This window comes from Polychytrium aggregatum, assembly GCF_025602895.1.
Source record: "Polychytrium aggregatum strain JEL109 chromosome Unknown BJ171scaffold_14, whole genome shotgun sequence".
In the NCBI taxonomy this organism is placed as follows: Eukaryota; Fungi; Chytridiomycota; class Chytridiomycetes; order Polychytriales; genus Polychytrium; species Polychytrium aggregatum.
The window spans coordinates 753,180-768,644 of record NW_026516216.1 but is presented as its reverse complement, the minus strand read 5'-3'; the positions used below and the strand labels follow the sequence as shown (position 1 = coordinate 768,644).

At 59.1% G+C, this 15,465-nt stretch overlaps 4 protein-coding genes across 4 annotated transcripts; 2 read left to right on the top strand and 2 right to left on the bottom strand.

The window, feature by feature from the left end:
- Positions 1–250: 250 nt before the first annotated feature.
- On the top strand, positions 251–1,372 carry BJ171DRAFT_615129 (uncharacterized protein; the record flags this gene model as incomplete). Its single annotated transcript, XM_053115326.1, has 1 exon — positions 251–1,372. A coding segment is annotated over one exon (864 nt), but the record flags the coding sequence as incomplete, so codon positions are not given.
- Positions 1,373–4,358: 2,986 nt separating this feature from the next.
- Positions 4,359–6,644, top strand: BJ171DRAFT_615125 (uncharacterized protein; the record flags this gene model as incomplete). The annotated part of the gene is made up of 3 exons (XM_053115325.1): positions 4,359–4,412; positions 4,445–4,714; positions 4,855–6,644. The coding sequence occupies 3 exons, from the start codon at positions 4,359–4,361 to the stop codon at positions 6,163–6,165; spliced, it is 1,635 nt and encodes a 544-aa protein (XP_052967747.1). The 3' UTR covers positions 6,166–6,644.
- A 560-nt stretch (positions 6,645–7,204) lies between these two features.
- Positions 7,205–7,825, bottom strand: BJ171DRAFT_422919 (uncharacterized protein; the record flags this gene model as incomplete). The annotated part of the gene is made up of 1 exon (XM_053107570.1): positions 7,205–7,825. One exon carries the CDS (start codon positions 7,823–7,825, stop codon positions 7,205–7,207), a length of 621 nt encoding a protein of 206 aa, XP_052967746.1.
- Positions 7,826–8,859: 1,034 nt separating this feature from the next.
- BJ171DRAFT_64444 (chitin synthase-domain-containing protein) lies at positions 8,860–15,399 on the bottom strand. Its single transcript, XM_053115796.1, has 5 exons — positions 14,875–15,399; positions 13,210–14,680; positions 10,048–13,017; positions 9,752–9,889; positions 8,860–9,611 (listed from the first exon to the last, which is right to left on the bottom strand). Exons 1-5 carry the CDS (start codon positions 15,258–15,260, stop codon positions 8,967–8,969), a joined length of 5,610 nt encoding a protein of 1,869 aa, XP_052967745.1. The 5' UTR covers positions 15,261–15,399; the 3' UTR covers positions 8,860–8,966.
- Between the last annotated feature and the right edge of the window lie 66 nt (positions 15,400–15,465).

Genomic DNA, 15,465 nt, shown 5'->3' with positions numbered 1-15,465 from the left:
TGCTGGGCAGGCGGGTGTGCTTTGGGTGTATTGAGGCCAGGGGTGCTTGCCGTATGGGGGAGGCGCCCTGGCAACAGCCTGGCTCGAAAGCAGCCTGGATTGCTGTCGGCACTGGTCGGGAACCAGTTGCCATGACCAGACGCCAAGGCGGCAGGCGCATCCTTGTCGCCGGTTCATGGAAAGTGTCCCGGGTCGCCCAGCAGACACAGACAGGGCCGGCGGCGCAGGCGTGCTGGAGCCCGGCCCAATCAGGCGGGCAGACCCAGGCGCCCTTGCCGTGGCGGCGGAGCCAGCCAGGGCCCTTGTCCACGGCCACCAACCGGGAGTGGTCCAGATTGCAGCCGCGGAGATAGCGGTCTCGGTGGCTGCTCTCGCTGGCGGCGAGGACGCTCTCGCTGCCGGCCGCTGCGCTGCGTCGCCGGAGTGCGAGTGTGCCAGCATGCGCTGTCTCTGTGCGAGGACCGACTGTGGCCACGGAATCCCGACGCGCACGCGCGTTGGCACAGAACCGCCACAGAGCGATAGAACAGCGACAGGGCACAGCGGCTGTGTGCTGTTTGTCGGGCATCTGTCCTCACAGCAATTCCGGCCCTTGCTCCACCTTGCTCTGCCTTGCTGCTGCTGGACACTTGTACACAGGCTGCGCATCGATCGGGCGACACAGAATGTGCGTGCCCGCCTTGCTCGCGCTGCCACGGCGCCGCCGACGCGCAATCTCGGCCTTTCCTTGTCGCAAAAAAAAGACGAGGCTTGTGTCGCTGCTCGGCCTCTCCTCGCCTCTCCTCGCCTCTCCTCGCCTCTCCTCGCCTCTCCATTCGCTCCTCGGTATCCCCTCTCGTTGTGCCCTCGCTGCGTCGCTGGGCCGGCGCCTCTCGCTCGGCGCCTCTCGCCGCCCCTCGCCGCCTCTCGCCGCTCCGCTCTCGCCCTCGCTGTCGGGCCTCAAAAACCTCGCGGCTCCCTCCCCGTTTCCGTTTCTGCCTCTGCCAGAACCACCGAGTCCTCTGTTTTGTTGTCGTCTGCGGCCCGGTGCTGCCCCACATCCGCCTTTGCTTGTCGTCATCCCGTCGCCTCTGTCGACATTTCTGCTGGAGCATTCCTCGCAGCCCCCTCCTGACCTGTGCCTAAGCGCTTCCAGTAGTGCTTTCCAACCTCCCAGCCTTTGTGCCCACCTTTCAGAGCAGCCTCGCGAAATCGTATTTTTCCTTTGCCTTCATTGCTCTCCACAGAAGCTTCGCCATCTCCCAGACCGTCCCGAACACCCCAGCAGCTGTCTTATTTGTTCCCCCATATCCCACCCTTACATTGTCCTCAGTATGTCCAAACCGATACACTAATTCCAGAGAATCTTGGTGCAATTTTCTCGCCCCGCCCATCACTGTCGGTTCAGCCTCCGGACACTGAAGAACGGTCTAAACCGCCCCCCCCCCCGCCAACTCGCCGATCTGCGATCTGTCTGTCTCCTGATCGTTTTGGACCCAAACTGTGCTCACAGCCATCTCCGCAGCACGCCCAACCATTGATCCAACCACCCTTAACTGTCGGCGCCTGCACACAACTACACCAGCGATAACGCTCCCGCCGCCACTGTTCATCGCGACTCCGATCCGTGTCTCCATTTTCACCGACGCAAGTCCCACGCCGCCTGTTCCCTTGGTCAGCGTTTGCCCTGGCCTGGCTGCCCACCTATTTTTTTTTTTTATCCTTTGATCAAGCAAGCCCCTTCGCCACCGCCCTCATTCGTTCCTGCTGGAGGCGTCACATCCCCTAACTATTCTGCGTTTCTGATCACCACTTATCTCCCCTGCCGATCCCACTCCACCATCACCAACCCTGTATATTAGCAATGTCGGTTTTTCTTCACTAAGCCCTGTTCGAACGAGCAAACCATCTTGTTGCAACTGAGCCTTTTTCTCTGTATAATTCTTCACCGTGCTCATCCCGCACTGTTATTTTTAATTTCACCCCCCTCCCTCCGTCTTCCTCTCCTAGGCGGATTTCTCCCATACACCCCTCTACCCTTGCCATTCCTCGACCGCGTTGCCGTCCTATCAACCCATGAGCGTCAACGTTGCTACTTCCCGCATCGCCACGTCGCTCAACTCCCACAGCCACGGACATCACCCGTCAATACCGGACCTGATCTCGTCCAAGACTCCGTGCATCAAGATCTCGACAACCAATGTGTCTCTATGCTCGATGAGCTCGCAAGAGTCGAGTCCGGATGATTCGACTCCCGATCTCTCCTCGATCCCGACCTGCCGCTCACCCAAGAAGTGTGTCAAGTTCAGCCGCTTCTCCCGAGTCGTCGAGACCTGGGCGCCGGAAGAATACGACCGCACCTCGGTCTGTCGGAACCGAGACGGCTCGGTCGCGGCGGACGCGGACATGGAGTAACGGCTGGCCCCTACCCGAAGTCCAGATCCACTGTCGTGGGGCAATCGATGGCGGTGGTGTATCTCCCGTCCGATTGCCTGCCGGCCTGCCGTCGGCCTGATTGTGCCCGTGCTCCCATCCATGTACACCACACGGCACGGCACGGTTTAGAGTCACCAGCATAGCATGTATTTCCCCGGCACTGGAGCAAGCAAGCGCCGTTCATATCACCCTCTCCTCCTTCCTCTTCCATTGCGACTCATCACATCCTTCTGGACACATTTCCTCCTCTCCTCTTCCTCTTCCTCTTTCTCCTCCCCTCCATGCAAATATTCTGCACGATTCCCTCCCACCATTTGCCATATTTTTTTTTTCTTGACGAGCGCTCAAATGCACACACTGATCGCAAGTTGGCTTAGAGAAGAAAAAAGTGCACATGCTGTGCAATCAATCAATCCCTAATTCAAAGCAGTTTCTGGATGCTGCAGAGCCCACGTCCGTATTGTAGCGCCTCTGTCAGGGCCTTGTGCCTTGGAAGGTACTCTCTGGGCTGGCCTCTCCGTCCTGGTTCCCAATACACAGTTTGATCTCTTTCCACAGCCCAACGAAAGTGGTGCCGGTGTTGTTCTCTTGGTGGTGCCCACCCCCTGTCCATCCGATCGATTTGTCCGATTGATGCAGCCCAACACCGGCACAGCAGCGATCGCAGCGGGTTCCCTTTGGCTGGACGTGCCTGGGGTGGGTCGATGTCCGTTGGGGGCGAATATGGACCCGATCGATGGGACTGGGCGGGATCTCCACATTTGGGGACACCAAGCGGAGCATCGCAGGTCGCCGCAGACAATGCTGCCAAGCCAAGTGCTGCAATATCGTCAAAACAGAGAGGCCGCGCCAGACCGCCCCGCGCACCACGCGGCCCGGCGCGCTGCCACACAAACAAGCGGACGTGTGTGTGTGGTGTGGCCTCCCGCCGGCCTCTGGCCAATGGCGTGCGCGGCCCTTGACCCGACCGAATGGCGCACACACACACGGCTGTCACGATGGCGCACTCCGATTCGGTCCTCACGGAGAGGGAAGAAAGCAACAGACACAGCAGCAGAAGCATTCAGCATTAAGCATTGGGCATTCAGCATTGGGAATTAAGCATTGGGAATTAAGCATTGGGAATTAAGCATTGGGCACTGGACATCCAGCAGCATCGAGCATTCCTCCACAGCCCATCCCACACCTCGCTGCTCACAGCACAGCACAGCCGCTCCACCATATTGCAAATCCGCCACGCCGACCAACCAGCGTCCGCCGCCGCCCGGCCAATCGCGCGCGGCCTTGCCCTCCGGCGCCGTCACGCTCCCGCGGCCAACAACCGTCGCCCAACCATCGCCCTTTGCTGTCATTCGCGGCCCTCCCATTCCACCCGCTTGTGTCCCTCCAGAAAATTTTCGGGCGCCTCCCGAAATAGCCCCCCTCCCCACCATCGACCCATATCCTCCTCCTCCTCCTCCTCCTCCTTCTGCCTCGGCCCCGCTGTCCTGCCGTCGTCTGCATCCAAGCCTGTCTCTACGCCTGTTTCTGCGTCTGCGTCTGCATCGTTGCTCCTCCCTTGGCTCGGCCCCTTCCTCCTGCCGCTGCTGTCTCAAGTCACTGCTTGCTGTCGCCCATTCGCCGTCTCTCCGCGACCGCTGTCCTTTCCCTCTTCCTCTCTGCTTTCACTTCGGCCCTCGCTGTCCCTTGGCTGGTTCCGTCGCCGCCGATTGCCTCGCCGTCCTCTGCATTGTTCGACACCAGGCCTACCGGTTCTTCAACTCTCAGCGTCCCCATCGGATCTCTGCAACTTCCACTCCCCTGAATCTGTGCCGGTCGAGGCTTGTTTGTGAGTCATCTCTCTGTTTCTGTTGGGTCTGGGATTGAGTCAGCGCTGAATCTGGACTCGGTATGATGACTGCATGCAGCCCGTTGTTTGGTTCTCATTGCCAAGACGCTGCGATATGTTGCCCTGGCGCTGCATCTGCATCGGCATCTTCATCTGCATCGGCATCTGCGTCTGCGTCTGGGTTTTGAATCGGCACTGCAGGGCGTCCTTCCGTCTGAGTCGCCGTTGCTGCCGGAGCTCATCGTGCCGATGTACATCGAGAGCTGCAATGTCCTCGTTCGTGCTCGGTCGGCCCCGCTCAAGGGCACCGGTCTGGCTTGCAGCGCTTTCGCTGACGCCCTCCCGGCCAAGTGGTCGCTGGAGCCATCGGACCTTCCCGAGAGCACGGCCGCCCTGAGCATGCTCGATACCTTTGATTTGGCTCCCGACCTATCCGGCGTCGCTGTGAAGCGAAAGCTGCCATGGGTCTTTGTCCGTCGTTTTCCTCTCACGTCTCGCAACTAACGCGATCCTATCTGGCTTTCTTTGCACCATCCCGCTCCATCCCACTCCATCCCATCCCATCCCATCCCATCCCATCCCATCCCATCCCATGGTAAACCTCGGCTCAGATAATGACCCACCTCGAGGCCTCTGCCGCCTGGTCTCAGGAAGACTATACCTCCAAGAATCACCTCCGTCCCTATCCTCCCATGGACGGCCGCGGGCACATGCCCATGGAAGCACGGTCGCTTCCCAGTCTCAGCTCCTTTCTGCAGCCTCTCTCTGGTCGCGGCGAGTCCCCGTTTGTATTCCCCGCACCCTCGGCCCCATCGGCCGCCCTGCCTCCAACCCAGGGCGCCTTCTCGGCCTTTGCCGCTGACTCGTCGCGAGGATTGATCTACTCTTCGTCTTATCAACCTTCCGGATTCCGGCCGACCCCGGATGTCCCTGCTCCTGCTGAACATACTGCATTCTTTGCCGTCAGCAACCCAACCTCCGCCCCCACTCACCCGCTGCCGCTCCAAGTTCCTCCCGCCAAAGAAACCAGCCCTCTGAGCCCCCACAACCCCACGTCGCATACCCTTGGTGCCTCGCTCGACGAGTCTCGCCTTTTCTCCTCCTCCAAGTTGGCTGGGTCTGCCACAGCCTCGCCCCACCTCGGCCGAAGGGCCTCGAAACGCACCTCGGAGCTATCCAAGGAGCTTGAGGTCATGGGCATCAAGGACCGGTACATGAACGGCACGGCCGCCACCCCTGCTATCACCATCACCAACCCCTCCACCCGCACCCGCCGGCTCTCAACCTCTCGTCACTCGGGCCGCCGAAAATCCGTCGCCTCATCGCCCAACACGATGGGCACCTCGCCTCCGTACCCCTCGACCGATCCCACCGATCAGGTGTCTTCGTCTCTCCCAAACTCTAGCTCGACGCATACAAGCAAGGTCTATCAGTGCCATGTCTGCGGCAAGATCTACAAACACCCCAACTGCCTCACGAAACACCGCTGGGAGCATACCGAGCAGTGGAAGGAGGCCTCCAAATTCTCCTACACCAAGCATCAGCAAGTTCAGCTGCTCGAGGCCGCCACAATTCTGGTGGGGCTCGGCGATCCCACGATCGGCCAGCGGCACCCGCTCAACAACACAATTGAGCCCGCCAGCGTCGACGACCGATTCTTGAGCTCGGCCACGGGCCGCAAGCGAAGCACTAGCGCCGTGCTGTGGGCTGGTCCGCCCCCCGAGTGGGACTCGGCCTCGCGTTCGCCGAATGCCCATCCCTCGTTGTTCCGTGCCGGCGTCCATGACGACGACGACATCGACATCAGCATCGATGAGGATGATGACGAAGACGACGACAACGACAACCGCCACTTGCGGGCTGACTCGGACGATTCAGACGAGATTCATCCTGCCGGAGAAATGGAGATGGACTGGAAGTAATCATGCCACCTTCCACGATACTGAGCACACCGTCAGTGCGGACCTGGCCTGGTTCCGTTGCGGGAATCACCGGTAGGATCCTTTGCCGACCATCGATTCGCGGCTTTCTTGGCAGTTGGCTTTCTTCTTTGACTCCTCCCCCCTGCCCACAGCCATTTCCGTTTAGTTCGTTGGGATTGAAACTGTTGGTGTTATCTATTATAATGTCTATTTTTCACCCCTTTTGCTCTTTGATTTCGCCACTGGTTTCTCTTTCCAATTACTTTTCTATCCGCTGATCCCGTCGCCTTGGTTTTCGTCGGGGTCGCTCATTTCTCCCACCCTCCCCCTGCCCTCTTCCTGCCTTGCTTATGATAATTCCGATTGGCTATTTGGTTATGTCCACTGAGGTTGCATCCCTAATCGCAATCTTGCTGCCTCATTTGGAGCTTCCTCTCATTTTTCTTCGACTGCCTATATGCTTTATTTCCACGACCTGAAAGCCGCCGCCCCGTTACCCCCTGTCGCCATGGCTGGTGATCTTCGACAGAAGCCACAACCCCGTGGTCTTGGTCTTGGCCGAGTCCCTACATTCGATCTCGCTGCGCATGTGCTTCCCCTCTGTTGATCACCCAGCCGGCCAGCCACTTGCTCTCCCGCTCTCCGACTCTTCTCCCTCTACCAGTGAACCATAGCCGCGAGCCACCCGAGGCCGACCCCAGTCGCCTTAGTGTGCGCAATCGCCGACAATCCTTCTCCCATCTCCACCCTCCTCGAGACCTGTAGATACGCCCGCGTTTGAAACAAATACACCAATGTCGAGAACAACAACAACAAACAATATTGACGAATGGATACGACTGTGTTGTGCCCAGAGTTTTCACTCGTTGCGTATGGTACAGAGCTGTGTCTGGAAAGCAGCGCCGCTTCCAATGGCGGATTCCAAAACCACTGCCATTCACATTCCCCTTGCACTGTGTTCAAGATCGGGAATCATCTTCGTCCGCATCCTGACGGGCGCATTCTGTTTGTGGCTGCCCGTAGTCTCCCGCCTCGTCATCTACAGCGTCAGGATCTTGTCCGAGTCGCCATAGAGAAGCCGTTGACAGTACTGCCTGAGCTGGGGACGGCCGTCTGCGCCAGCACCGGGGACAATCACCCAGGTGAGATCGTACCGCTTGCCGGGCCACTTGCCAGGGATCTCTGCCGGATCGACGCCGAGGGCGAGGGCCCAGTCCCGGAGCATCTGATGAGCCCACGACACCACCACAGACCGGCCCTTCCACTCGGCCCGGGCTCGAACGGCCTCGATGGCCTCGGCAAAGTCGCGCTTGATGAACCGGGTGATGGGAATGCCCGTGGCCTGCGAGAGCGGCTCGACCGTCTGGAGGCACCGCTCGGACTGGCCAAAGGGCTCCGGCCCGAGATCGACGTCCTGGCCGATGATCCCGCCGAGCGGGAAGCTTTGCAGGATCTCGCCCATCTCGCCCCGATGCTGAAAGTACGGCACCAAGGCGTGCGCCCGCTCCCAGCCCTTGGAACTGAGCTGGTGGTCGTCGACGTATGCGGCCTTGGCGAGCTTGTGGTCCTCGGGACAGAGTCCTTGCTCCCAGACCAGTTTTTCGGCATGGCGAACTAGGATGACAACCGTCTCGAGCGGGGGGATGGTTTTGGGCTCCATGTTCTTGGGCGGCGATCGCTGTCGTCTGTTGGACGGTGTCCGTTGCGTGTGGATGCATGTGGATGCGGGTTTGAATAGGGATGTTGGCTGTCGATCATCCGCAAGATCGACCCCTCGATCGGCGGTGACGAACCACAACAGCGCACTGCATTGCAACGATACCATGCGAGCGCGAGCCGGTGGTATGCAACAACGCTCTTGGCAAACAGCCTACCGAGGGGTGGGAAACGCAGATTCGTTGGAGTGGATGGGAGGGAACTGAGGCAGATCGAGGGCAAGGAGGTTGGAGTGGACGGGCAAGGGGTGGTGGGGTGGTGAAGTGGGGGGGGGTGCCAAGATTGTCCGATTGCCAGTCCCCAGTCACCCGTCCCCAGTCCCAGAGAACCCATGGGCCAGCGAGTTGGCGAAACGCATCTGTGGCTGCGGCCAGGGTCTGGCGGATGGCTGATTCGCCCTTGAAAGCACTCTGATGGCGAGGACTGATACAGTGGGATGCATTTGAAACGGGACACTTCAACATGCGGATGGCTAGTGTGGACTGAATGACGCCGATGCAGGAGTTTATGGGCTGGCTCCAGGAGTCCGGCTGGTTGACTCCGTGAGGCCGGCTGATTGATCTGACCCGCACGGCCGTTCATGGCCGAGTGAGTGCATGATATGTTCCGGCGAGGTGATGTGTCCCGCTGCTTTCTTTCGGCACGATATACAGTCAATCCAATAAAAAACGGGACACCCGTGTTTTTGACGATTGATCAAATATTTTGTTACGCGCGCTGGCCACTCGATTGCCAACCAGGACGGGAAACAATCTCACGGCTTGCTCACTGGGGTCTACGGAAGTTCGGCAGGCTGCAGACATCTGAAGCCAGGAAGGAACTGTCCCGTTTCTTTCTGGACCGACTGTATGGCGAATACGCTCGTGTTTAGTGTCCGAGTAAAACAAACCACGGAGTGAGCGAAAGAAAGGAAGAGAAAGTGGCCGGGCGGGCAATGAGAGGAAATAATGAGAGTGGAGGGCGGGGGTGGCAAAGTTGACTATCTGACCATCGATGAGAGAGAGAGAGCGATAGAGGAGAGAGGAAGGAGATTGCGAGGAGCATTACGGTGCAGCTTAGCGCCACAAGCTGGTTGCCCTCCTCCTCTACAGCTCGCCCTTGAGAATGGAATCGATGCAGCGGTGGATGTAGTCCTTCTTGGAGCTCAGGTCGACCTTGAACTCCTTGGTCAAGTCCTCGCGAACGGTCTTCTTGGTGACAGTCATCAGGTCGGCCGTCGAGAGGATGTTGCGGATGCTGCGGAGGATTTGCTCGTCGGAGGGGAAGCCCGGGATGGCGTTCAGGCTGCCCGACGAGCGGTTGGCTGCGGCTTGGAAAGACTTGCGGTTGTTCTGGTCAAACTGCTGCGAGTTCCAGGAAGACCGGCCGCCGTTGGCGCCCTGGCCATAGACCATGTTCTGATAGTCAGCATCGCCGTAGACGGAGCCCTGCATGCCCTGCATGCCCTGCATGCCTTGCATGCCTTGCATGCCATACACGGGCAGGGCGACTTGCGAGCCTCCGTAGACAGAGCCGGCAGGAGGAGGGTACTGGATCGGGACACCGCCATAGACAGAGCCGCCGTAGACAGAGCCCTCGGGACCGGGGCTGAAAGCAGCCGCCATCTGACGAGACTGGCGGGACTGGCGGGACTCGTGAGACGAGCCAGACTTGGACTCGCCATGGGCGGCATCCAGTCGCTCCTTCTCAAAGTCAGACCACTTCATCAGAGGGATCGAGTCGGGATCGAACTGAGGGTGGGAGCGAGATGCATCAGCAATCAAAAACGCTAGCATAGGGGCCAGCCATGCGATACGATGCTGCAAATGCACTGGGGGGGGCTCCCAGTATCAAAAAACGCCCAGCGAAGCTCACTGTGAGGCAGGCTTACCTCTTCAACCTCCATGACGAACTTCTTGGAACCACCCTCTTCAAGGACGACACGGGTGTTGCCCCATGAAAAGTCGTCAAAGTGCCAGAATGCATAGACGGGGATGTAGAAACTGAACACAGGCATGGCCAGGAGGTACTGCAGACAGAGATGGACACGGACGCATTAGTGGATCGGCAAGGACGCGGCTCAAAGGTGGCCTCGAAGATACGGCTGCATCAGGTGCATCAGGTGCATCGACGAGACAAGGCGGTCAGGAGCGAGGGACAAGGTTCATGCGAGCGCACAACACTTACGATGAACAGCCATCCAATGTGCTGCCACTCGCGCTTGAGGATAAAGATGATGATCTGGAAGCCGTAGACGGCGGCGAGCAAACTGATCGACACGATCGGGAACTGCGTGTACGATCCCGTGACAGCCATGTAGATCATGTAGCCGATGTAGAACAGAAGCGCGGGCTGGGTCATGGTCGCAAAGAGATCGATGAAGACGACAAAGCGCATAGAGAAGCAGCAGAAGCCGCAGAGCTCCGGAAGTGACATCAGCTCCATCAGGTTGTGGACCGTGGAGTTGATCCAGCGACGCCGCTGAGAGAGCAGCACGGACCATTTGTCGGGGACGTAGGTGATCGCCGTGGCATCCGGGGTGAACACCAGCTTCATGTTCGGGAAGTGCTTCATCATCAGCGTGGTGAGGTATCGATCCTCACCGAGGTGGAGCAGGTTCTTCATGTGCAAGGTGTCGACGTTGTTTTCCGAGTAGTCGCGGATGACGCCAGGGGCAGTCAGCAGCGCGGCGTTCTTGGCAGAGGAGCGGATACGATACATGGAGAAACAGCCGGGCAAACAGGTGACGGAGCCAAAGAGCGACTCGAACGCCTTGGAGAGGTGGTGCGAAATAAAGTACTCGTAGACCTGGATCATGGTCACCCAGCTGTCTCGTTCGTTGGCGATCTTGGTTTCGCCGCAAATGCCGATGATGCGCGAGTCGCGGGTCATGCCAGAGATCAGGCGGTTGAGCGAGTCCGGGAAGACCTCGGTATCGGCATCAACCATCAAGCAGTATTCAAAGAAGGAGGGGTCTACACCGACAATGTACTTCATGTGGTAGAAGATCTCGAGCTCAAGCGGGGTCATGGCTTGGTTGAAGTGGACGCGCGACAGGAAGCGCATCATCAGCATCTGCGAGTCACGCTTGCCGCGGTTACCCGGTCGCTGGCGCTCGGAAGGCTTACCGACCTTGACAACAACAATGAAGGGCACCGAGCGGCCGTTGAGCTCGTAAAGACCCGAGTACACCTTGCCCATGTTGTGCTGCTTGGCGCCCTCGCCGAGGGCCATGTAGCTGAAGCTGTCTGGGTCGACCGAGGGGTCGACGCCGAGAATATCCAGGACGATGCGCGGCGTGGGCCGGTCGTTGCCGGAGCCAATAATCATACCGTCGCAAATGACAAACAGGAACTTGTGCTTGTCGTCGTACTCGGTCATGGCCAGCGACTCGAGCGTGCGCAGCAAGGATTCCTCGCCTTCGGTGTAGCAAGGCACCTGAAGGATGACAAACTTGTCGTGGTCTTCAGGCACGCCCTTGCGTCCAAACTGCAGCGCCGACAGGAACTTGACAACGATGACGATGAACAGGACGATCGAGGACACAAACAGGATGTAGTCGGGGACCTGGCACTTGATATCGTTGCGGTGATCAACGTAGCCGACAAAGAACATGTTGTCAAGGCAGATGAATGCGTTTTGCCACTGGCTGGGGTAGCTCTTGGCCAGCTGCTGGAAGTTGGCGGTGACCTCGACCGAGCCCGAGTTGACGGCCTGGTCCATGACACTCTTGACTTGGGTGCCCATAAAGTTGGTCTGGCTGGTGCTGGAATAGAAGGCACTGATGTCGTAGACACGGTCATAGGCTGTCATCAGCTTGACCGTGGGGTCCTTCATGGCGTCCGAAAGCGACTGCGCCGCCCAGACAACATCGCCCTTGCGGTAGGACTGGAGGCTAGGGAGGTGATCGTTGCCCTGGCTCGAGTGCGGCCACCAAGTGCCCTCGACGATCTGCTGGGCCTGGTTGGGGAAGCGTTGGAAGCCGTTGGGCTGGTTGAAGGACGGGCAGTACGTCTTCCAGAACGGGGACTTGTCAAACATTTGGCTGACGTCCATGCCGAGGACGGCGGCCTGCCAGAAGGCGTTGCTGCCGCCTCTGCCAGCAGCAATGTGCTGGGAGACGATTTGGGGAATGACGTAGTATCCGCCATACATGTAGACATAGGCTTGGGTGACGCTGTTCATGCCCGAGATTTCACCGGGCGAGAGCTGCGGCTTGATCGGGCAGATGAGGACGCGCGCACCAATGATGAAGAAAAGAATGAATGCACAGAACAAGAAGATGATCCAGCAGAGGGTGAACTTTTCGCGCCAGGCAATCTGCTGGTCCTTGCGCTTAATGCCGCAGAGTGATAGCATGAAGGGGGGAATCCACCAGGTCGAGAACCACGTGCAGAACAACCAGCGACATCTCTGGCTGCTCATCTTCTTCTTGGTCACCGACTTTTGCGACTTTGAGCGCTTGAGGGTGCCGGCGGCAGCGGCTGGGGTAGTCGCGTTGGCACCGGCAGCCGGCTTGGCAGCCGCGATGCCGAGTTCAGGGTCTTTCTGGGGCGTGTAGCTTTCGGGGGCACGCTGGTCGGTGACGTCGAACTGGCTGTCGGACTCGTACTGGCTGCCTTCATCCTCATAGTAATTACCGTGATCGAGCTCGCGCAGAGCCGTGGCGTCGTTGGTGCCCTTGATGAGCGAGACATAGCTATCCGCAGCACTGGGCGGGCGCGGCGAGGCCGACACCGCCTTGGTGCCCGAGAGATCGACGGCTTCAGCAGGCTCGGTCGCCTTGAGCGCATGTTCGAGAATGCGCCAGGCCTTTTCGGAGAGGAAGATCTTGCTGAGGCCAACAACAGCGTCAATCTGGGTCCATCCATAGTGGGCCAAGAGCGAGTCGCAGCGCTCGCGAGGGGTGCTGCCCTGGAGCTGCAGGGATGCAAGGGCAGGGGCGTAGCGGCTGAGAGCAGACTGGTGGTCCATGCCGGCAGTGTATAAAACAGCTGAGCTCTGCGTGATCTTGTCGATGCCGTATTGGGTGATCTGGCTCTGGATCACAGGAAGAGCCACACGTCCAGAGCTTCCGTCGAGTGAGTTGATGTGGAAGACGAACCACGTCTGGGTGTCGCCCAGGGTGCTCAGCAGCTCGTTCAAGCCTGCACGGAACTGAACAAGGCGTTGGCAGATGACGAAAAGTCGAGCGGGAGATGTGGCAAAGAGCGACGGCGTCAGTCTGGATTTGATTTGATTTGATTTGACAGAGTGTAGATCTGGTCTGCACGCCTTGCATGGCATATGGCGATGGAGACGTCGCTGAACACCAAAGCTGCTCAGCGCCATCACAAAGCAAACGCATACCTGGTATCCAATGGTGTTGGCGGGATCGACGTCATCGTCCTTCTTCTTCTTGCCTCGCTTGAGAGACGGGTGGCGAGAAATCGACGAAGCAGCGACCATGGTGCCGTACTGGTTCTGGGTGGCAATCAGGCGGTCCGAAAAGATGGATCGAAGGAAGGCGTTGCCGGTGCCAGGCTGCTCGGGGCTGCCGCGGATGAGGGTGACAAAGTCGGACTGGAGCGTGTCTGAGTTGCTGGCGACAAATCCGTGGGTGTCATACTCGACCTGGGTGGTGCTGGCAAAGTGGCGGACGATAAAGTGGTGCTTGGGCTTCTTGGAGGCCTCAAAGACAGACGACGAGCCGGAGTGCTGCGCGTAGATCTTCTCGGTCGCCTTGGAGTCCTTGCTTCCTGAGGCTGCCTCGACATCGATGAGGTACAGGATGCCGTTGGGTTCGCTGAGCAGGAGCTCATTAACGCCCGAGACGCTCAGCTGAGGAACGGTGGCAATAGCGGCGATGCCCTCGGCCTCAAAGACATCCCTGGGAAGCTCGTAGAGCTGGCTGGTGATAAACGTATGGATGCGTTCGTTCGCAAAGTTGACGAGCAGGCGGTAGAAGCCGTTGGCGCCTCCGTTCTGGCCGCCGAAGCCGGGAATGTCGAGGACCGAGATGAAATGGGCCCATCTGGAGGCATCCTCGATACACATCTTGTTGTTGATCTGCTCGAGGATCCAGCTGAAGAGCACCGAGTAGAGAGTGCGGGCGAAGCAGTCACGCTGCTCAGAGGCAGCCTCGGCATCGAGGAACATGGACACAACCGAACGCTGGATCATCTTGGAGCGGTAGGTGAGCACATCCTCGAGGGCGGTGGGGTTGAGGCCGAGCATCTCGGAGACGATGGCCAGCTGCTGGTAGTTGCGGACCTTGCAGGCCTCTTGGGTGTGGGCGGGGCCGTCGACGAAAGTAATGTTGCCGAGGTGGAGGATGGCGGCCAAAAGCTCAAAGAGAGGGCCCTGCGAACGGCTGATGCCGAGCGACTTGAGGTTCTCCTTGAACTCGCGGAAGGCAGCCACCTCATCGACGGCGGGGCTGCGGATGCTCGACTGATTGAGGTAGTGGAAGTGTGCAGGGTCAGACAGCTGGAGTCTCTGCCGCTCCTCGAGGGAAGCGCCAGCGAGCAGATAGTAAAAGACATGGAAGCTGCGTCCATGATCGGCGGCGCCGGTAACGCGGTTCTTTTCGAGGAGATAGGTGATGAACTTGCAGCCAATCATGTTGCCCTTTTGGTCGAACTGGTACTCGGTGTACCGCGAAAAGCCCGAGGAATTCGGGTTGATGGCGGTGACGGCATTGCCAAAGGTCGAGAGGATCGAGTCGACCTTGAGAGCGCACGAATGCACCTTGGTCTTCTTCTTGGAGGTTTTGCTGATGTCGCAGAGCTGGCGGACGATCATGCGATGAGCCTCAGTCTTGCCGGAGCCCTCGTCACCGCTGAAGGTGTGGGTCGACAGATGGCCAAGCCGCAGAGACAGAAGAGCGCGGGTTAGAGCCAGAATTACCTGGGACGACGGACACACAAATCTCTCCGGAGCCAGAGCCTGAGCCTGAGCAATCGCAGGAAGCTACGGGAAGGGGCTTGGCGAGTCTGATGCGAGGGCCCGGTCGGAGTGCAACTGTGCTCATACCTCAGAACGATGGCCTGGTCTTCATCGCCGCGGGTCATGTGGAGGTAGGCCCGCGAAGCAAACTCAAAGATGGAGGGCTGGTCCAGGAGCTGCTCCGAGTACAGACTGGTCTTGACGGACTCGGCAAGTTCCTTCGAGGCAGACTCGGAAGGCAACGGAACCGAGCGGCCGGCATTGACGGAGAGCAGAGCGCGAGAGCCCAGACGGGTGAAGAGCTGGCCGAGCTTGAGACGATCATGGACGATTTGGGCAATGTCATCCTGGGTCAAGTCCTTGAAGGCCAGGTCCGAAATAGCGGCAGGCCCCGACGGGTTGCCGACGACAGGGGCGGCCTGCGGTGTGATGGTTGGGGTGCTGAAGGGGTTGGAGCGACCGGGCCGAACCATGCTTGCGTTGGGATGCAGCGGACGCGAGCGGCTGCTCTGGAGGATGGGTGTGGGACTGAGCGCCGAATGAAGAAGCGATCAGAGAGCCGAGCGGCGGCCAAGTTTTCTTGGGCTCGTAAGGCCAAGAATGGAGACCGGCGACAGAGGGAGGCTCCAGGACAAAACGAGGGTGTGGACCTGAAGACAGCAGAGTCTGGAGATGCTG